Source organism: Falco cherrug (assembly GCF_023634085.1).
Source record: "Falco cherrug isolate bFalChe1 chromosome W unlocalized genomic scaffold, bFalChe1.pri SUPER_W_unloc_1, whole genome shotgun sequence".
In the NCBI taxonomy this organism is placed as follows: domain Eukaryota; kingdom Metazoa; phylum Chordata; class Aves; order Falconiformes; family Falconidae; genus Falco; species Falco cherrug.
This window is the reverse complement of record NW_026599288.1, coordinates 620,312-643,701: the sequence shown is the minus strand read 5'-3', so window position 1 is coordinate 643,701 and position 23,390 is coordinate 620,312. Positions and strand designations below refer to the sequence as shown.

General features: G+C 42.2%; 1 protein-coding gene across 1 annotated transcript; it reads left to right on the top strand.

Moving 5' to 3' along the window:
* The first annotated feature begins 3,719 nt into the window (after positions 1-3,719).
* LOC129734947 (DDB1- and CUL4-associated factor 12-like) lies at positions 3,720-21,907 on the top strand. The gene is given in 10 exon segments (XM_055700362.1): positions 3,720-3,743; positions 5,625-5,831; positions 7,079-7,139; positions 8,777-8,885; positions 8,887-8,968; positions 10,038-10,103; positions 17,087-17,172; positions 17,174-17,247; positions 19,511-19,695; positions 20,435-21,907. Coding segments are annotated over 10 exon segments (1,053 nt in total). The 3' UTR covers positions 20,594-21,907.
* Positions 21,908-23,390: the final 1,483 nt, after the last annotated feature.

Here is a 23,390-nt window from a genome sequence, read left to right as displayed (position 1 = left end):
TTCATTTAACAATCCCTTCGTTACCTCTCTTGCTTTATTTGTTCAACAAGGGAAAGTTTTTGGCCAACCTGAAAACGTATCAGTCATAAGTAATAAATATCGGTACCCCCCTTTTCTTGGGAGTTTGGAAAAATCAACTTGCCACTGTTGTCCTGGATAATTTCCTCTACTAATGTTCCCTAGTTTTGTTTTATTTGCTACATTGGGATTATTACGTAAACACACTTCGCATTGCTGAGTCACCTGTTTTATTACAGTATATAAGTTTCGCCCTATCAGTTTTTTATTTAGACTTTTATATAACGTATCAGCTCCCCAATGAGTTTTATTATGTTCTGTTAGGGCTGTGGTCCATATTAAATTGGATGGTGCCACTATACGGCCATCTGCCAAATAATCCCACTTATTTTAATTTTACTTTACCATTCATGTCCTGAATTAGCTTTAGGTCTTCTTTAGAATAGTTTGTTTGCTGATCTGTACTTACAGTTTGGATTTTACCATCTGGTATTAAGGATAATTCCTCCTTTCCTACCTCCTCTGCTACTTGTCTGGCCTCATGGTCGGCCAGGTGGTTTCCAATTTCCAAATCAGTGCCTCAATGGGTCATCTTATGTTCTTCCTTCCTGGATGACCCTCTTATAACAGAGGGGGCCATTCCTCACATCAAGGTCTGGCATGGCATACGTTCCCACCGCTCAATGCCTACTGGGTTGCAGCCAACAGCGGAGCTCAAGATTCTTCTTGGTGGCAAACACAGAGGCCAACCCAGTCTTGCCCTTGACTATGGTAGGAGGCACCTGACCAACCTTATTCCTTGTACTTTGTTGTCAATGCAGAGTTTCATCTGCACATCCCATAACAAGTCACTGTCATGGAAAAACACACAGATTTACATTAGTAGAACTACTACAGAGTGTATTTTATCTCAGTTTTTCTGCCAGTATCCCCCACAGCCTTGCTGACCAAGGGATATTGTTTTACCTGAACTAGGCAGGCCTCCCGCTTATTCGTTTTTACTGTGACAGGTAAAGCATTTTTTTGCCTTACCTGGAATTTATTTCCAGATACACCTGGTTAAAGATTTCTTTTACTTCAGGGAGGTCCTCTTTTCCACTTTTCTGTTGAATTAAAGATAAGCTCAAGATTTCAATCACTTGATCATTTTTAACTTTTGTTTTCATTTCTCCTTCTTTAAATGTCTAGATGTTCTAATAAATCTCATCCCAACAAAGATTTTGGTGAATTTGGCATTCTTATTTGTTTTCTTAGTTTGTACTTTAAAGGTTTCAGGATGTTTTCCTGGTGGCCAGCAGCTCCCACAACTGTAACAAATTCTTTTCACTGAAGTTTAACATCAAATAAGTTGGTTTTGTAATCACTAAAAATTCCACCTCATTTTTTCTACATCACGATTATCTAGTAACAATCAACTCAAACCTTTATCTAGTTCTATTAGATCATCCTGATAAGTCTTTCACAACCAACTTTCAAACATCTAAATTTCCCCATCAAAGATGCACCTTTATTCTCCTCAGACCCGTTGCCTGCCCTAGAGGGGCCATTACCGGTCCTGTTGTACTTCAAATGCTGCAGCACTTGGGGTAACATTTTCCAGGTCCTTCTGCTCAATTGTCAGCAACAGCAACCCCCTCCTCCTCACCAGCAGAAGGATTCGGGGCAGGAGATGCTCTTCCTGCTCTGCAGGTTACACAAGCCTGCCTCTGCAGCAGCACTTCTGTTTTGACTCTTTCTTACCCTGAATGCAAATCTGCTCCTTGTTGCTTTAAGCCTGTGTTCTTACATATCATGCCTTTGCAGACAAACAGCAAACACCCTGCATGACTCAGCCGCACCTTCGAACTGGTACGGGGGTTTGTACAAACTCACCCCAACACTTTCACAAGGTCTTTGATTCTACACACACACACCCCCACACACCCCCCCACACACCCACCCACCCCTTCAGATCTTACATACATTAGTACAAGTTTTTTTATCTTACAACGTGTTTCATTCTGGTTGCTCCACAGAAGGAACCACAACCTGAGCTCCTTTTTTTTTTTTTTTTTTTTTTTTTAAACACACAAAAATTTCAACAAGAACATCTTTCTAGTTTAGGTCTCAGTTTTTCCCTATCCTTTTCTAGAGCCATAATCAAAGATCAGGTGGTGTTAGTCCCGCACTCCTCCTGTCACACAAACATATCTGCACACATTACTTCATCCCACTTTTGTTCTCTACGAAGAAACAGCATAAGCTCTAAAATTGTGTTGTAATATAAGACTTCCTCAGAGTGGCCATCTTTCACCATCACCTAATGTATACAAAGGCCACGAATTCTGACAATATTTTTAAAATGTCTTTTTGTTCAAATTTCCTCCGGGAATTCCGCCAAATTCTTTCCAATGCTTCAAAATACATCCCAGGGGTGTTTTGGTATTTATTTCTTGGCTCAGTCTGCCCCCCATCTTCATAATAAGTCTGGTATTTGTCTACAATGTATTAGTTATTACTGGAGTCACCATACTTATCTCAGAACACACACCACAGTTCAAGACCTCTGTTTAGCCTTATTTCTTGGTCTCATTATTCTTATTATTAATTTTTTTTTTTGCGAGGAGATAATATATCTTAGACACTTGCCACCCTTTGTTCGAGTATACAGACAGCACCTACGACACTAAGGGCAGAGGTTAATTCGTGCTTTTTCCAAATGATGTTAGTTCTAATGTTTTGTCCATAGTCTCCCTCTTTAATTTCCAATTATGCGTTCCAACACTTCATAAATTGATTTTTCAATCGCTCGTCCGTCTCTGGCCGGCCCCTTGCGGGGAACACAGACACGCAGATCGGGACTCCTCACTTGCTTCGCAGTGACACTCACACACATCACACTCTCCGGACAGCCGTCAGTCACATGGGCAGTATATTACAAGGTACCGTGCGCTTACATACAACTCTAGGAACGCTGACAGTTCGCGTTATCACACAAAGTATGCATTTCAATGAACAATTGCCAAAAAACATATTCTAATTTTTTCTGGCCTTAAGCAGAGTGTTAAGTTTTCAGCTATTTGCCTAGAATTACCAGATTTTTTTTTCCAACATACATTTCATAACTCCAATTTTGAACACGTAACAAGACAACACATAGAACAAACAAGACACAGAGCGCTATTTCAGTTGTTACATTCTAGGAATTCCCCAAATTTTAAGACAACCTAAAGGAAGTTTTTAGCTTCCCAAATCTTAAGACAATCAAATAGGGCTATTACCCTTTTCAGAAGGCGTCCCTTCTTCTCAACCCTGTGGTCCTTCATCTTATGGGGTAAAACCAAATCTTAAGACAATCAAATATTCAAAACAAAGAATAAATATAAATACCTTTTATGTTGTGCAGAAGTCCTTGTCCACTTGTGTGAGAAGCCGAGGGGTAGGGGAGTCTTGCCGACAGAAGATGCAGTTGGGGGCCCTGAGGGTCCCCAGGCCCCTGGATTCCAGCACTGGTGGAGAGTTCTCCTGGCTGGCTCGCCAAATTGATGCCAAAACAGCACAGAGTAACTGCTCAGAGACGAATTTTTTTCTTTTAGCAGCAACCCCCAACATATACTCAATAATTTATTACACTATATGCACTTTAAAACATATAGAGGTTTACACTCACCCCTCGGATGCTCAAAACAGTACTCACACACCAACATTCATATTATACAGAAATGTTCTCACATTTCCAACATAAAGTAAGTATAATATTTAATATTAATCCTATAATTATTAATCTTGTATACACGGATTGACTCCAAATTATCAAACGTTTCAGTCTTCCGACTAAAACACGGATTTCCAATATTACCTTAATATTGAAACAAATATGAAAACAGAATCAGAGTTCTGATATTACCTTAATATCGAAACAAACACTAAAACAGAATAAGGGTTCCGATATTACCTCAATACCGAAACAAATACCAGAACCGAATCGAATATCAATCCTATGTATATGGATTGACTTCAAATTACACGATGTTTTAATCTTCAGACTAAAACATAAATTACCAGATCAGAATCAGCTGTATGCCTGCTGTGCTAGCTACCTGGCATACGCCACCCTGCATAAGCACACAGAAATCTTATGCCTTACAGACAGCTTTATAGATGGACCGGTCCCCAGAACCAGAAATATCCAGAACAAAACAGTACTGTTCTAAATATAATATTAATATAATATTTGAATAAAGATAGTACCTTTGCTCCGCAAGATTGAGTCCTTGTGTGTTCCTGCGGTGGTCCAGATGAGACGAGGAGCCCGTCCGGGAAAATCCCCGGGGGTACCCTAGGGAGTCCCCGCTCTCAATGGGTCCCGCAGCCGAGCAGAGCAGGTCCCATCTGGGTCGCCAAATTGATTTAAAGAATCAGTCACCAATATTTGAGTGAGCGGAGGTTATCTTTATTCGGCAGCACTGGGTGCATGGGGGATCGCTCCACCAAAGTCATGCACACCAAGGGGATTTTTCAGTCCCCTCTTTATACAAGAAACTCATACCTATTAATTATTTTTCCAGGAAATCATTTACATATTAATTACAATTCCAGGAACTCATTAACATACCTCGCTAAACTAGTGACCATGATTTAAGTCCTTGTCTTTGCCACGTTGTATAAACAACAGGAACTTAGGTCCAGATAGCCTTTTTAAAGATGATAAATCCAAGGACTTAACAATTAGTACATCCGTCATGTTAGCAATAAGGGTCCTTGGACGTTTTCCAACTTTTAGATAAACGTAAGTACATTATCCTATAGATAAGTGGTGTGGTGACGCAAGTTGAGGCAGACTGAAAAAAACAGTATGTCTGCGTGGCTGGGTTCCAGCAAAATGGCCTTTATTGTTTATACAAACTATTTATATATCCTAGACAGCACAGGTTTCAGACCCTGATAGGCTTTTGTGTCCTTCCTTCTTCTTGCTTGCTATTTGCTGTTGCTGTAGGTGCCCGTATGCTGCGGTTCTAAAAGTTCCGATTCTTCACACCCTGTTTACATACCTGACAATTTGTGGCTGTCTTAAAGGTACACGGATAAGTCTTTGAAGTCAACTAACTTGTCTGCAGACCCACTGCAGACCTCAACAATCACCAGAAACTAAACTCCATTTAGATAAATTAGTAAAGTATCAGTTTGTCAAAGCCAAAACTTCATGGGCAGTATCTTATCTGGGAGCCAAGAGGCTTGTGCTAAGCCCCCCTGGGGCTTACTGGCTGTTTTGAGGTGGGTCTCTTTCTCACTGTCATACAGGGAAACTGGAAAACAATATTGTTCTGTTGTAGTATTGAACTGAACAGGGAAAAGCTTTTAGATTTGAGGGTTTTATTAAATGGGAAACCTACCATGATAAATTTATTTTCTCTTCTGTTGCTGTTAAAACCAAATATGATGATTAAAATTCACTGTAATTGTTAGTTGTTTTAAGAAGGAATTTATGTATTTTTCAGCCATACTTGCAGCATTTGTGGATTCCAACTTTAAAAGAATGCTAGTTCACAATAGGGAGGATATTTGACCATCTTGTTTTTCTTATCTGTTTGATAATGACTTACATCTGTTTTTATTTTTTCCCCTAGTTATTTGTAGTGGATGTCCAGACTGGTCAAATTACCAAGATTCCTGTTCTGAAAGATCATGAACCTGGCATGGTGAATCAGCAGGGATGTGGTATTCATGCCATTGAGCTCAACCCCTCAGGGACCCTGCTGGCCACAGGTGGAGACAACCCCAACAGTCTTGCAATTTATCATCTGCCTACACTCGATCCTGTCTGTGTGGGAGACGTAAGTTGGCAGTATTTGGGGGAAGTTTATTCTGTCACAAGAATTACTACTTTGAAGCGTGTAAGGTCAGGGCAAGGTTAAGATTTGGGAGTCTTATAGTGGAGAGTGAATTTCTGAAAGCTTGAAAACATTCCTGATTGTCTCCTTTGACAAGATATTTTAAATATGAGTACATAAACATGTGAGACAATTTTCAGGGTTCTGAGTCAGATTTCTTCCTCCTCACCTTCATTCACGTTACTTCAGATTGTTACATTTTCAATGCTTAAAAGTAATCTTAACTGTTAAAATCTAATTGTGGTGATGACCTCTGAAACTAGTTTTAGTGAAAAAAGCTCTTGAGAAATTGAAAAGATGACACAATTTGTTAAAATTTTCACCTTCTCCAGTGCAGTTTATGTATGTATTATTCCAGAAGTGGAACTTGGCTTTGAGAATTAGTTCTAAACCAGTGGTTTATGGCAGTTTGATAGATTATGGTACTGCTTGTATTTCTAAAGCATCATGAGACCTTTTTTTTAAATAGCCAGCCTTAAAAAGGAAAGGCTGAAATGAGTATAGTGGTGTTCTGTAAGCACTTCTCTCTCATTTCTCCGTTTTGATTTAGGACTTCATAGATGTTACTACAACAGCAGAGGTCAGGTCAGAGTTTCTGCAGCAGCAGATAACCAGCTGCAGAAAGGCTTGGCTGAAGATTTGTATGAGTTGTTATTAATTTGCATGCTGCTGTGACTCTGCAGCTTTTCAAACAGAACTAGAGCCTTATAGTCTTTTTTCTCTCTCAAAGTTTCTCACCTGCTGAAGAAAATATTCTTGAAGTAATAGTCTTGAAAAATTAATCTGCAGGTCATAAATTGTAAACATAATGTTTTGGTTACTTTTTATGGTAGAGATATGTATTTGAGGAAATAAAAGTATGTAGCTACTTTACAGAAGTAAAGAATGCTGTTCTCAAAATGGAAAATCTAAGTCCTTTGACCAAGAACAAATTGATCTCAATTCTGAGACCCGTTTTTCCATCACCTAATTGCTCTCTAATTATACGCTTCAAAATAAAAAAAGTTTTAAATTACTGTTAGGTACGTAAAATGCTCCAGCTTGATACTGGAATCTTTTATATGTATGTTTTTAATGTAGTTCTGTCCTTCTGAGTTTGTAAAAAATAAATAAAAAAAACAAAGTGAAGAATACTTTTGATTTGAGAGCACTCTAGAATATAATGGTACAGAATCTGTCTTTTCTTTTAGGATGGACATAAGGACTGGATATTTTCAGTTGCATGGATCAGTGATGCTATGGCTGTTACTGGTAAAGTCAATTCCCCTTCCCCCCCCCCCCCCCCCTTTTATACTGATGTACAGCATTTGACAGGTCTTGGAGAAGCACCTTTATAAAGGCATTTGAAACCACTTGCAACTACTTTGACTAAACCATTCTTGATCTTTGTACAGTGCTTTGTTTTGTTTTATTTATAGGGCCTTGGTCTAGATTTGATTTTTTTTCCCCTAGTATTAGAGGGAATACTATTGTCTTTATAGTAGGTGTTGCCATGAGAGGGTGTCTAAACACAGCAAGCTAAAGGCAAGGATTTTGAGAGGGGTGTTGGTTATAATTTAATAACTTTGGAATATAGCAGAGCAGTATTGGTTTCCTGAAATCCTTTGAAAGACTGATTAATGAAAACTGTTTTATCAAGCTATCAGTAAAGTAACGCATGTATATATATATGAACACATACTACAGCAGTTAATACAGAAGACTGTAATAGAAAAGGTCAGTTACTACTTAGTAACTAGTTTGATAATCAGTGTAATTTCATAAAATATTACTTAACTTGGGTAAAGGCAGCAACACTAATACGCTGTTGCATTACTGTAGTAGTCTGCTGTCTTTCTGTGCTGACAGAGTGTAGTATTCTGTACAGGGAGATGTCAAACTGCAGGTGCCAAATCATAAGTCTCATAAAAATCACTCTAATTGCTAGTTCAGTAATATTTTTTTCAAAATGTAAGAAGCTAGTCCTGGAGTTTGATTTTGAATTTAATATTAAAGTTGATCCTTGCAACTCTCCAATTCAATATCTGAATTTAAGAAGACAACTAAGTCACATTGTGTAGGGAAGAAATTGTGGTACGTGTCAAATCTGTCAGAGCTGACTTTAGATGGAAGTGAGTTGCCTAAACAAAAGAAGGGATGGGTATAGGACCTTAGATTAAGCCTGTGTTGATCTATGAACCAAAGACACTCAGCTTTATTTTCATCCAGTATTGTTACTCTTATTGATTCATGTTTTGGATTAATATCTTCAAATTCAGTAGGAAAATAAAATGAGTTCTTGCTTGTTTGGTCTCGGTTCCTGTGTTACATGAGGTTGCATGGGTTTAAAAAAAATAGATTTGGTACAAATTGTAGTTGGTACAAATTGTGAACTGAACAGGAACAGCTGTGTGTGTACATAGCCATAAGCATACTGGCAGAAATGAAATGATCCAAAACTGGTGTGAATTCAAATGAATTTTCTTGGAGGTTTTTGTATTGGCTTAACAGACTGTCAATCTCAGCCTTGGTAAGCCAGGCTGAACATGTAGGCTGTTTGGTCACCGCTGAGTTTATTCTATGTGTGAATCTCCAATGGTGATTGTTGTACAGGATTGTGTGTTTGCGTCCTAATAATTTTGAAAACAGATGAGGTGATCTAGTTGCTTGGAAACCATGTAGACAAACCAGTTGACAATGAGTTAACAATGTTATGAACTTTACAGCTCAGTAAAATCATGATTTTGTTAATAATAATTAATATGTGGTCACCAACAGTGTGTTCAGTTAGATCAAATTAACGTAGCCTTTCTTTCAGATTCTATCGTTTATTGAAGTTAATTTTAAAATGCGTATATGTGTGTGTGTGTGTATATATGTCACATATGTATATGTGAAATGTTATTCAGGTTCCCGGGATGGTTCGATGGGTCTCTGGGAAGTCACAGAGGATGTGTTGTCCAAAAGTGATGCCAGGCATAATCTCTCTCAAGTTCCTGTCTATGCTCACATAACACACGGCTCTGAAGGATATCCCCAAGGAGAACACCAATCCTGATAACTGCAAAGTCCGAGCATTGGCTTTCAACAATAAGAACAAGGTCAGTAAGAGAAGCAAGACAGTTGAGAAGTCCTAAAACTGTCCATAGGTATCAGAAAAAGTAGTAATCTAAATCAAATATACTAGAGAAGCAGTCTAATATTTTGTTTTTCCCTGATCCTTTTACATCTTTCTCATAAGAGATGGTCATCTTTATCTGCTATGTCTGCTTTTGCCCCAAGTGCTTGTAGTCCAGTAGGGAAAAAACCCCACGTGTTTTCAGAAGGAACTGTTTTCCTGTGGATTTGATTTTAGACTTGCATCCTAAGGGGGGCAGACGAGGAATGTTTACAAAAAGCAGATAAAGCACCAAAAAACCTCTTGCAGCTTGAATCCCACTCTTGAGTGCACTTGCTGCTTTCCTTCACCTTTTGTGATGGCTAGCTAATGTTCAGTCAGTTGCTGTTTTGATGGCTTAATTGTTACTGGATTGCTCAGCAACTGAGGTGACTGACTCACAGGGCAGGCACCAGTGCTTGCTTTGGTGTTATTTTGTTGGTATTTGGACAAACGGTAAATATTAACCTCCCCCATGCTGATCTCTTGTTATTACTAGAGATTAATTGTATTGGGACAAGTGGGAGTAGCAATTCATACCCCTACTCTTCTTTCTGCCCTCAAAGAACAGAGGAGGTCTGAAGCAAAGGCAGGTGTGCTATCAGAAGCACAGTGCTCCTGCAGGCTTTAACTACTCCTCTGTGATGGAGAATTCGTGTAGCTGTTTCAGTAGAGTAGTACCTGGAAATAAATGTTTACTTCAGGGTGGAAGCTGCTGTAGAGAATTACCAACTCCAGCTTGTACTGTCTAATAATTCATTATTTGATTGTCTAACAAGATCTATACTTTTGAAAGTTATTTTTGGTTATTTACTGTTTTATTAATTCTTATTTTACCTGGCACCTCTGTGCTATATTGTGTTCTATCAAGATAAATGTAAAATGAAAATTTAGCTTGATAAGCACGTGCAGGATTATGCAGGAGTACAATCTGGAATATGTAGCCTGCCTAGTAGAGTGCGAGTTTGTAAGCACATCTATAATGAGGAAACTAACTTTTGTTTTTTAAACAGGAGCTGGGAGCTGTGTCCCTAGATGGGTATTTTCATCTTTGGAAAGCAGAGCACACACTATCAAAGGTGCTTTTCTGTTTTGGTGTAAAATTTCAAAAATTGCATAGCAGTTAAGGCTGTTCACTATTCTTAATCTCCTTTAAATGCTTGAAGAAAGAGCAGCAGTGTTTGTAAAACACTTAAAAGTTTTATGTAAAACAAAATATCCTAAAAAATAAACTTGCGGAGATAAATTTTCCACTCCCCTTATTTTGAAGGGTGGGAGGTGCTCTTAAATTTCTGCCAGTTCTGGGTGAGCTGAAGTGAACTGTTCCATAGAGTATGATGGATACTTCATATAGTCTTCATAAAGGAAGTTGCATTTATTTAAGTGTGATTACAGATCAAACCCAGAAATATCTATGCTAATGTATGAAGTAAGCTTTTTTCAGCTGAGAGCTGATGCCTGTGTATACCTCCTGAAGAAATAACAGCACCTTATATGTAAAACAACTTACTAAAATATCTATTGTTCTTTGCATAATACTTGGCTTCAGCCTTTATCATCTCAGCTTGGTTCAGATAAGGCATCCCATCTCCTTCAGATTTTTTTTCTCTGGATCAGGTTGTTGCTTTTCTCTTAAAGTTCTATTGTCGTGATGAACTTGTTTTATAGCTGCATTTTGGTTGTGGTGTTTTTTTCCCCACCACAACTTTCTTGAACATATCTTACAGAATTGTTCCATTAGTGTTTTGTGTGGATAACTGGCTAGCTGAAAAAGTTCACATAGACATAGTCCAGCTGGCTGGACAAAAATGCACATCGCTCTCAGCTTATCTGAAGTAAAGCAAAATACACTGTCTTTGGCTGTCCTTGTTACACAGTAACAGGAAGATTTTGGTGGGAAAGGAATGTTGCAGGTGGGAACAGAAAACTACAGAAGAGAAACAAGGGGCGGGCTTGGTATTTAGGCAACTAACCAATAATGAGCTTAACTTTTGTAATATGTATGAGCTAATTATAAGAAGGCATAAAAGGTGACTGTAAGAGACAATAAACGAAGTCTGCTGATCACTCATATTGAGCGACTGTGTCTTCCCTCCGTCGCAACAAATGGCGCCCGAACAGGGACCAGAGGACATAGGACCGGCGACCCGATAGCGGAGTCCGGACCCGGCGACCCGATAGCGGAGTCCGGGAGCCACGGTCGGCGGAGAAGTTGAGTGCGGTCCTGTAAGCAGCGCAGGAGGCGAAAGGGATATCTTCCCCGCGCCCGGGAGCACCTATAGAGGCTGGCCCGCCTGCTACGCGCCGCCGAAGTCTGCAAAGGCTGCAATTGTGCACAAATAGAGGTATGAACAGACAAGCGGCGTATAATTTGCTCAAAGGCTTTTTAGAAAAGCGGAGCATTCGGGGCATAGATTGTAAAAAGGAATTACCAGGGTTATTAGCTTATGGGGTAGCGAGGGGTCATTTTGGGAATCCAGATACGGTTTTCGAGCATGCAGAGTGGCGTAATTATGGGGACACACTGTTTGCCGAAGTAATAGCCGACAATAAAACTGCCAAAAAAACTGATGAAACCGTGGCAGGCTGTCACTAATGCCCTTTTGCAACATCGAGCCGAACAGAGAGCGGCTGCTGCTGCCTCTGGGCGGCTGGGAGTTGCAAGCGGGACTGCAGTAGCCGCACGGCAGGGGGAATCGGCTTCCCCCCCCGATTGCCCGCTGCCTCCCTCGGTGCGTACGCTGACGGTTCAGCAGGGGGCTGCGGGAAGCTGGGACCAGTCGCCCTTCCCGTCGCCGCCCTCGTTGAATCCCTCAGCCCCCCCCCCGTCGGGGAATGATGACGTAAGCGAAGAGATAGACCGTAAAAACCCCGTAGAGAGTAGGGAATGTACGAATCCTTCTGCAGAATGCCTTCAGGTTGCCCAAAATAGGCAAAAGGTCTGGAAGCAGATAGCAGACAGTGCTATGCTTGAGGGTGAACGCGATTTTGCCGCGGGAATCGTGCATGAGGCTTTCCCGGTCACGTATTCACAGCCAGATGCGCAGGGGAATATCACGGTTTCTCTCACTAACTTAGATTGGAAATTATTAACTCAGCTACGGGCTACGGTGAGTGAGTCAGGTTTAAAAGGGGAACCCACCAGGCAAATGTTAGATTATCTTTGGGGAACTAATATCTTACTCCCGAGTGACATACGCAGTATAATGAAGTTAATCTTGAGCCAACATCAGCAGCTTCTGTTTAACGCTCATTGGCAGGCTGCTTGTCAGGAATCGGTAGCAGTGGTTAGACAGCCAGGGGACCCACTGCATGGGGTTACTCTACAGGAGCTGATGGGTTTAGGACCCTATTTTAGAACCGAAGCTCAGGCACTGATGGGACCGGATAAGGCAAAGGAAGCGATGAGGCTAGCTAGACTAGCGCTTGACCGTATAAAGGAGCCCGGGGGAATCCCTTCCTATATGGGAATCAAACAGGGAAGAGAGGAGCCATTTGGGTTATTTATCGATCGGGTAGCAAACGCCATACAGGCGGCTGGGGTGCAAGACTATCTCAAAGGCTCCATTTTAAAGCAGTGTGCCATACAGAATTGTAACCCAGCCACACGTAACATCCTAGCTACGCTACCAGGGACATGGACCATAGAAGAAGCTTTGGAAAGAATGGCACAAGTGCCAGTCGGGCCCCAGGCTATGTTAGTCGAGGCAATAAAAGAACTAGGGAGTGCTTTAAAGGAGCAGGCACAGTCTACCCAGAGTCAGGTCTTAGCAGCCCTTGCTCCTTTGCAAGCCTTTGCTGGGCGATCAAATGACCGCGGCCCATCTCGTCTACGGTGCTTCCGTTGCGGTGCCACCGGACACGTGAGACGGGACTGCAATGTCAACTCTGTATGGTGCCGAAACTGCCGCTCGGACACTCACAATGAAGCTGCTTGTCGTCGATCGGGAAACGGGCAACCCAGCGGGAAGAGCCGCCCCGCGCTGACACAAAAAGCGGCTGCCTGCCCAGCAGCACAAAATCCTTTCCTCTCCGACCTGCAACCAGCGGAAGCCTCGGCTTGGACCTGGCAACAACAGTAGATTGTACCCTCTTGGACTCAAAGCCTACAAAACTTGCTACTGGCATACAAGGCCCAGTTTGTATACGCGGACAAGCTGTTGGAGCATTACTCATCGGGCGTTCATCAGCCACCATGTTGGGACTCAATGTTTTGGTGGGACTGATTGATAAGGGCTTTCACGGAGAAATTCATATTATGGCTCAGACGCTGTTTCCCCCACTCTTTATACCTAACGGGACCAAGATAGCCCAGCTGATTCCACTACCGCATCTTGCAGGCACCCTCCAACCACTGCAAGAACAACCTCGAGGACAAGGTAACTTTGGGTCTACAGGGCAAATGGCTTTATTGACTATTGGCTTGCAACAACGACCACGGCGATCGGTCACAGTGCAGTATGGAGACCAGACTCTCTCGATTACTGCGCTGTTGGATACTGGCGCTGATGTCTCTATAATCAGTGCACACAAATGGCCGGCGCATTGGCCAACCTGTACGACCAATGCTACAGTTGCAGGAGTGGGGGGATTGACCCTCGCTCGCAAATCCCCCCTTCTGCGATGGACTATAGCTGACAAAGTTATAAACTGTTGTGTCTCAATTATTCCGTTGCCTGAGGGGGTGCATGCTTTGATTGGCCGCGATATCTTGGCCCAAATGGGGATGGTCCTCACTTCAGACCTCCCTTTCTAGGGGCGGCCATTGCTTGGACTTTCCCGATCCCACTCCGATGGAAGACAGAGGAACCAGTGTGGATAGAGCAGTGGCCGTTAAAAAGGGAAAGTCTAGAACAGGCGCATGAACTGGTTAAAGAGCAGTATCAACAAGGTCATTTGCGTCTGTCAACGAGCCCCTGGAATACCCCCATCTTTGTTATCAAGAAAAAGTCTGGAAAATATCGATTGCTTCATGATCTGCGAGCGGTAAACAAACAGATGCATGATATGGGGGCCTTACAACCCGGATTACCCAACCCAGCTATGATACCGGAAGGGTGGCATTTACTCATTGTAGATTTGAAAGACTGCTTTTTCACAATTGCTTTACATGAAGATGATCAGCACAGATTTGCCTTTACCTTACCCGCGATCAACCGGGAGGGACCGGACCAACGCTTTGAATGGACGGTCCTCCCGCAAGGAATGAGAAATTCGCCCACCTTGTGTCAACTCTATGTTGCTGCCACACTACAACCTTTGCGACAACGCTGGGCTAAGACTTTAATCTACCATTATATGGATGACATCTTGTTAGCCCAGCCAACACCCTTCTCTTTGCGACAAAAACAGGTTTTAATTGAACAACTCAAGCTTAGGGGATTGGTAGTAGCACCCGAAAAGGTGCAAGAATCAAGCCCCTGGAAGTATCTGGGGTGGCGCATCACTGATACAACAATTCAGCCTCAAAAGTTGTCACTCCACTTGGATATCCAAACCCTTCACGACGCCCAACGACTGCTCGGTGATCTGCAATGGCTCCGGCCTGTAGTGGGCATCCCCAATGAACTGTTAAATCAACTACGCCCCCTGTTGAGAGGGACAGATCCTTCAACCCCAGTACAGCTTACTGAACAGCAAGAACAAACGTTACAACAAATAGCTTCAATGGTGACTACGCGCTCCACGCATCGGCGTGTTGTAGGGTTACCCATCGATTTGACTATCTTGTGTGGCACTCAGTACCTCATGGGTGCTCTAACACAGCAAAAAATAAAAACGGGGGAGAAAGGGGAGTACTCCACCATCGTATTGGAATGGATAGCTCCCCCACTGCAACCACGACGCACAATACAAGACAAGATCTCGACGCTGACGGAGCTGATCAAGAAAGGTCGCTGTCGTATTTTACAGGTGGATGGCACTCCTCCTGGCACGATATGGGTGCCGATGAGACAGATCGACTTGGAGTGGTACTTGCAGAACTCCGAGGAACTGCAGGCTGCATTACTCCACGATGGAGCAGCGATAATAGTGAAACCACTCCCATCGCCCATCCTGTCGTGGATGGAGAACATGGGCTGGATTGTTAAGCCGAAGCGATCCAGCCAGCCTATCCCACACGCTCTCACGGCCTTTACTGATGCGGGTCGACGCTCTAGGACCGCTGCCATAACATGGAAAGATGAGCAAGGGTGGCAACACCAAATTCTACAAGCGCAGCCAAAGGATTCTCTACAGACGCTAGAACTCTATGCAGTGGTCTGGACATTTATTAGATGGAGAGATGTCCCACTGAATGTAGTCACAGATTCTCTCTATGTTGCCGGCATAGTCAGCCGGATTGAAGATGCAAGCGTGCGTGAATTAAAGAATCAACGCTTGACAGAACTACTTGTGAGCTTGCAGCGTGCAATCGCACAGAGATCAGAATCGTATGCGGTGATCCATATTCGAAGCCACCAGTGGGAAGAAGGCCTCGGAGAGGGCAATGCTAGAGCTGATCGTCTCGTCGCAATCACTACTGAACCCCCATTAGCACCACATTGTCGAGCCCGAGAAGCCCATTCGATCTTCCATCAAAATGCGAAGGGATTGGCACGAGCCTACAAACTCTCTATGGAGGAGGCTCGGGCCATTGTGAAGGCTTGCCCTATATGTAGTCACCATAACTCAGGCTTAGGGCTCGGTTGCGGGGTCAACCCGCGAGGACTACAGTCTAATGATGTTTGGCAGATGGATGTTACTCATGTTCCTGCATTCGGTCGATTGAAATATGTGCATGTTACTATAGACACCTATAGCCATATGTTATGGGCCACACCACAGCCCGGGGAAAAGGTCCGGGACGTGCGCCGGCATTTAACTAGTTGCTTTGCTGTTTTAGGGGTACCTATTACTATTAAAACTGATAACGGTCCTGCATATGGTAGCGGACTACTCAAACGCTTTATGCAAATGTGGAATATTAAACATGTTACTGCAATCCCTCATTCTCCAACTGGATAAGCAATTGTAGAGCGGGCTAACGGGACGCTAAAACGCTATATAGAAAAGTTCAAAGAGATTCAGGATGTAAGAGAAAGGGTGGTGAAAGCCCTTTTTGTGCTTAATCATTTGTGTGTGTTTGGGGACAGTAATGAGCCGCCTATAATAAGGCACCACGCTGGCTCAGAACCCCCCAGGCCACCACACATGAAAGTACTGTATAAGGATGCAAAAACAGGACAATGGGTAGGTCCTGTGGAGGTGATTTATGTGGGGCGTGGTTATGTCTGTATTTCTACCAATTCAGGCACTATTTGGGTTCCCAGCCGTTGGGTGAAACCTGCTGTAGAGCACGCTGGAGGAGCTCGATGCGAGAACGCTGCTTTGCCAGCACTTTGCGATGGGCCCTGTTCTGGAATCTATTCGACATCTGTTCCAATCCCACACACAGAGGACCATGCATAAAAAACTTGAACTTTTGACAGCAAAGATACAATCTCATAGCAAACGGGATTATTATTATTCTTTTTTTTGATCATTATGGTAATAGTTTTAGTAGTGCTTAGATATGTAGTTTTCTTGTGTTAAAACGCTGTTATTGAAGATGGTCAACCAAGCCTATGTCGCCCAAAATAAAAACGGGGGAATTGTGGATAACTGGCTAGCTGAAAAAGTTCACATAGACATAGTCCAGCTGGCTGGACAAAAATGCACATCGCTCTCAGCTTATCTGAAGTAAAGCAAAATACACTGTCTTTGGCTGTCCTTGTTACACAGTAACAGGAAGATTTTGGTGGGAAAGGAATGTTGCAGGTGGGAACAGAAAACTACAGAAGAGAAACAAGGGGCGGGCTTGGTATTTAGGCAACTAACCAATAATGAGCTTAACTTTTGTAATATGTATGAGCTAATTATAAGAAGGCATAAAAGGTGACTGTAAGAGACAATAAACGAAGTCTGCTGATCACTCATATTGAGCGACTGTGTCTTCCCTCCGTCGCAACAGTTTTGCATTGGGTTTTTTTTTTTTTCCTTCTCCCTCTCATGCATTAATTTGTCTTTCCTCTGTTTCCAGTTACTTTCCACAAAGTTGCCATACTGCAGGGAGAATGTGTGTTTGGCTTACAGTCAGGAGTGGTCAGTGTATGCAGTAGGATCACAGGCACGTCTCCTTCCTGGATCCCAGGCAGCCTTCTCACAATGTTAAATCAGTCTGTTCCAAAGAACGAGGCAGTGGTAAGAAACTTGTCAAAGGGTGCTTCAAGTAGCTATGAAGACTGCAGTAAGATAAGCTTTTAATAAATAGGAAGGGGTTTTCATATAACAGTGACCAAATCATTAGTAATAGGTTTTGCTTTTATGACAATATTCCTCGAGCAACTAACAAACCAAACTTAAAAGCAATTCTGAAATCTACCGATAGACAATATTAGTGCTTTTATGATCAACTAAGTAGTATACCATCCAAATACTACTGAACTTTTAAAAGTATGCATTTTACTTACTTTTTACTATGCCTTATTCTGTTTTACTTCATCTCAAAACAAATCCAGTCTTCGTACTGGTATTAATACTGTCTATTCTGGCATTTTTCTCTGTGTGTGGGGGAAGCATGTTGTCTGCTCCGTGCTATCATATTGGGAGTCTGTGCTGTGAGTGAATGCTTGTTTTGTAATTTTAAAGCCACGAGTGAGACTTAGTTTTCAATGTGTATTTACTTGCTTTACATATACAAAAGCTCACTCTCAAAAAAAAAAAAACCAAACCAAAAAAAATTGCAGATTTAAGTGCTGTTTTCCTCTTCTGATGTGGATGCAGTATGTCCAATTGAACTTTATCACCAGGGCCAAGCCTGAGGGCTTGCAGGGTTCATGGTCCCATAAACATCTTTCCATACCCTTTATTTTCAAGCATGAGAAGGCACTGTGCTGTGATGCTCATTTTAAAACCATGTTAATCCCAGACTAATAAGTTGCAGTCCTTACTTAACTTGACTCTAGGCATCCATCTCCTCACTGAAGAAGTTATCAAAAGAGAATGCAAATAGGCAAGGATTAGGAAAATTTTATTTATGTGGTTACTGGAGTTTAACAGTGCTGTCTAGATAAATGTGTCAGGGTCTGCTTCTTTCAGATACAGGAGAAGCTTCTGTAACATGAGAGAAGGTGCTTCACTAGCTCATATTAATTTACCTGAACATCTTACTAGCAATGGTCCTTGTCCTGACCTGCTGTCAGTGAGGGCTCTGTGGAGGTCCTGACACTGTCACCCTTGAGAATTATAGGGAAGAAGTACCAAGATGCTGGAGTGCAGTGCCCAGTGGTGGCTGGTGGCTGAAAGCTGCTGCCTCGAGTATGTGATCATCCCTGCTGGGGAAACGATCTATGTGTAGGTAGTATCTCTAGGGCACTAGTTCATGTCTGGAGAAAGCTTTTGTTCAATGCTGGTTTCTGATCTGTATAGTAGGTGGATTTTATATTTTTTTTTTGGCATGGTGATGGAGGCATTTAAGTAATATTCCCAAGATACTGAGTGTTTCAACTTTCTCTTGATCTTGCTGGGACTTGGAGTGGTGCAGCACCTCTAAAAATTCCTACAAAGGAATGCAAATTTCTACATACAGAATCTCCACAAAACTATTTCCAAGGGATCCATGTTTGGCTGAGGCTTCAGATTTAGATTTTGTGAAAACAAAACATACTCCTTTTACTCAGTGGCATAACTGAATTGTGCTAGAATGTTTTATTTGGACTGGGAACTAGCTTCCCATGTGCTGCTGTAACATGATGATGCTTTGCTTATAGGATTTTTAGTCTGGTTTCATTGCTGGGTGAAGTACTAAAAGTGCCAGCTACAGAATAAGGTGTGCTTGTGTGAGAATATTTGAGCAGGGATAGCTTCAAAAATATTTAGAGCCTGATCTAAGTTAACAGCAAAGTGACTAGTGATTAGTATGGTTATACTTGCTTACAGCTAGCCTGTTGATCAGCAAAATGCACTTGGTGGGCAGCTGGGACAGTAATTTTTCTCGCATGGTCATTTATCACAGCTTGGCAGCTAGCTAGGTAGGGTGTGAGCTCATGGAGGAAACCAATGTCATGTTCTTTCCTCTGCCATGTACTCATGGTGTATTTGCTTAGAGGCTTGTGGCAGACAGAACACAGCTGCTCTTGATCCTAAATGGCTTATGATCTTTGCTTATCTGGCAGAGCTGGGGCCTGCTGAGAATGAAGCTTCTTACTATGCACCATCAGTGTAGCTGATGACCGCAGAGGAGAAGAGAAAGTAGTATGTGTAATTAAAGCTGCTGTTTCAATGGTATCAATGGGATTTATCTGTATTGCTTCAGAGCAGTGGAGAAACTTGGGTGTTGTGGAGAATACTAGTAGGTAGTTCCTCTTAAAAAAAAAAAAAAGTATTAGACATCAAGCAAGCAGCACTGCAGAGCCAAAGCATCTATCTTCCTTACTGTGTTGTATGTCCCTTCTCTGTTTGACAGGTATACGATCAGCGAGCTTCTACGAGCACATCATCACAGTGGGAACAGGGCAAGGTTCCTTATTGTTTTATGATATCAGAGCCCAGAGGTTCCTGGATGAAAAGCCCCTATGTGCCTGCTATGGACAGAAGCAGAAATTGGGAGGAAGTGAAGTTTTGAAGTTGACTACTGGGAAAGGCTGGCTGGTGAGTAGCTTGAGACTGTAGGAGACAATTTACACAGGAGTGCCATAGGGCTCAAACTGGTTATTTTAGTAGTAATGGGAGCTATTGTATGAAATGTGTCCCAGCAAAACTGTGATCATGTAACCAATAACTATAACCAGGAAAAGCAACAAGCGATGTAGAATTGCTTCTACAAAAACTTTATCAAAGTTGGTTGCTTGAGCATAAGGCATTCTGGCTACTTATGCACTGATTCGGAAATGAACTAATTTCTAGATCTTCATATTTTAGAATGTAATATAACTTCTAGTTTTCAGAACCTCAAACACAAAATACATTGTCTTCCTTTAAAAATGTAGTACTCTTACATGGTACTCCAAGATTTAATTGTGTGAAACTTTAGAAACTGGCTTCCTGAGGTAATGCTGTGGCAGGCACTTGAGTTTGATTTCCTATATGTTGTTATAAAGCAGTTAATGGCTTTGTCTATTCTCTCTTATCTTTTGTGTTACTGTGATGTAACTTTAAAAACTAATGAAACTTGATACTTTCCCTACCTTTCACCTCCTCCCTCCAATGTTTGGCCCAAATGTCCTCAGAAAAAGCTTTAGGACAAATCTTCAAGTTGATCTGTCTGAAGCTTCAGGGAGTATTAACAGAAAAGATCCCTTCTTAGACTCTGGAAGCTACCTTCTGCTTTTGTGAAACAAGGTTTTAAGTTTGTTTGGCAACAATAACAATCCAAACTTTTCTTTAACAGAATCATGATGAAACCTGGAGGAATTATTTTTCTGACATAAATTTCTTCCCAAATGCTGTTTACACCCACTGCTACGACTTGTCTGGAACAAAGCTCTTTGTGGCAGGAGGCCCCCTTCCGTCAGGACTTCATGGGAATTATGCTGGTCTCTGGAGCTAATGACACCTCTCTAAATGCTGATATTTACACAGATTTTCACTTCTTTCCCTTGTTTAACAGCTAAATTGTATTATGCCATTGAATTCTGATATAAATGCAAGCTATTTTTTGGTGGAATTTTCTGTTGGTCTCCAGCAATCTTGTACATCTTTTTGAACTAGCTTTTTGCTTTAACCTCCTTGATCCTTTACGTGAAGGGTTTGTGAAATCTTTTTTTTTATTGCATTTACTCCAAATGACTCTCTCCCCATATTCAGGCTATCTTGGCCATGTGCTCCCTCCCCTACATTGCTGTGAGATAGGATTCCTTTATTATAGAGTGGTTGCTCATGGGCTTTCTATGAAAGCCTAGGGGCTGCGTGTCTGCAGATATTTTTGTCAGTTACATTACCTGGAGTGAGGACTATTTGTAATTAAAAAATATTAATATTTATAAAAAATAAGCTACTACTTTATCTGCAGAGCCTGGCCCTGGCCTGGGTTGATCTTATTTTATAAAAATAAAAGCCTAATGACACTTTATACGCAGATGAATATGGTAATTTTAAGCTGTACTCATTGGAGCCTAGGGATAGATGCCCCAGAGGTACTGTACATCAAGCCTGAAGTGCAGGAGTTCTCAGAAGTGCATTTGTATTTGAATTATAGTTTTCAGCAATACCAGGAGCAAAAATTGATCTTCTGTTCCTTCTCTGCCTGTCCCAGGTATCAGCTATCAGCTTGCAGAACCAGAGTTTCTGTAGGCTGTTCTGCAGCATGTCTGTTGCAGGGTGACATGACATTGAAGGCCTGCAGAGGTGCTGGGAGGAAATGGGGCCTAGGGACATGAGTGTTTTGTCATTCAAAATGAACCAAATCTATCAATTTTCCAGATGAGCCAAGGTGGAAAAAAGGTGGGGTTTTTAGATGAAAAAACACACTTGTGGGTCAAGATAAAGGTAGCTTAATAGAACAATATCAAAGGTCATGCATGTGGAAACAAAAGAAAACTAAAAGATGTTATTCTCTACTTCCCATCAGCAGGTGACATTTGGCCACTTCTTGGAAAGCAGGGCTTCAGTAAGTGTAGTGGTTGCTCCAGAAGACAAACGTAAATAATGAATGTCCCCCCCCTACCTCCTCCTTTCTCTTGGCTTTTATTGCTGAGATGTCATATGGTGTGGAATGTCACATTGGGTCAGCTGTCCTGTCTATGTCCCCTCCCAAGACCTTGCTCACCCCCAGCCTACTGGTGAAGGGGCGAATTTTGGAATGACAGCCTTGATGCTGTGTTAACACTGCTCAGCAGTAGCCACCTTTCTAGCTACCCATACAAAGCACAGCACTAGGAGAGCTTCTATGGGGCTCAGCCAGACCCAATATAATCTCCAACCCTTATTCCATACCATTTGCATCATGCTTAGGTCCCACGTAACTTAATACATATATATATATCTTCTAACCATTCCATTGTATTTAATTCTCACTACTGAAATTCCTTCTTACCAACACTTACAACTGAAACTACATACCTAAACCATCTTTATACCCAACATACAGATTTATACATTCTCATTAACTACTGTCCCTTGTCCTTTAACAGATAGAGATATCACTCTTCCATTCCATGAGCTTCCTCTACTCCTTCAGATGTTCACAAGAGGCTATGACTTTGGCCCCATCTGTCAAGATGGGTACTCAGGACAGGAGAAGCAGTATGTTTGATTGTTGGGCACCAGCACCGGCTTGGTTTGGGTCATTGTTGCACTTTTCTGGTTCCTTGCTAATCTCATTCTTTGGCAGTTCAAGTCACTCCTGCTACATTACTTCCAGAGCATAAAACTCACATCACAGATTATTTTTCCCCCAAGGTTAAATCTCCTTAAGGCACACACTGGGTCTCCCCATCCTTCTGCATTACCCACCAAGTATACCCAGGTCCCTGAGTATAGACAATCCCACAAATGGGTTTGCCTTTTCCCATGGGAGGAGCAATCCACACCGCCTTCCCCAGCCACTTCCCTATGTGCACTATGGGGACCTTATCTGCTCCCACAGTATGTAGGGGTTTTGTTTGGGCAGGACCAGGACGGTTAGCAGATCCTCTGGTGTTAACCAGCCAAGTGGCTTCTGCTAAATTTGTATCCCAACGCTTCCATGCCCCATTGCCCAAGGCTCTCAACATAGTCTTTGAGAGTCTATATGTCTCAGTCTTTCCAGAGGCTTGGAGGTAATAAGGGATGTGATACATGCATTTGATGCTGTGTTTCTTTGCCCAGGGGTTTATAAGGTTATTTTGGAAATGAGTTCCATTGTCTGATGCAATTCGTTCTGGAGTACCCTGCCGCCACAAAATTTGTCTTTCAAGGCCTAAGACGATGTTTTGGGCAGTGGCATGGTTTGCAGGGTATATTTCTAGCCACCCAGTAGTTGCTTCCACCATGGTGAGTATATAGCGCTTGCCTTGGTGTGTTCATGGCAGTGATCCAATGTAGTAAATTTGCCAGGCCTCACCATATCAAAAACCCAGACACCACCCTCTATTCCAGGGAGATTTTAATTGTGTAGCTCGCTTGACTGCAGTGCATGTTTCACATTCATGAATGACCTGTGTGATGGCGGCCATGGTCAGGTCCACTCCTTGATCACGAGCCCATCTGTATGTTGCATCTCTCCCAAAATGTCCTGATGTTTTGTGAGCCCATCAAGTGACAAATAGCTCACCCTTACACTCCCAGTCCATGTGTACCTGAGCTACTTCAATTTTGGCAGCCTTGTCTACCTGTTCATTGTGTCGATGTTCCTCAGTGACACAGCC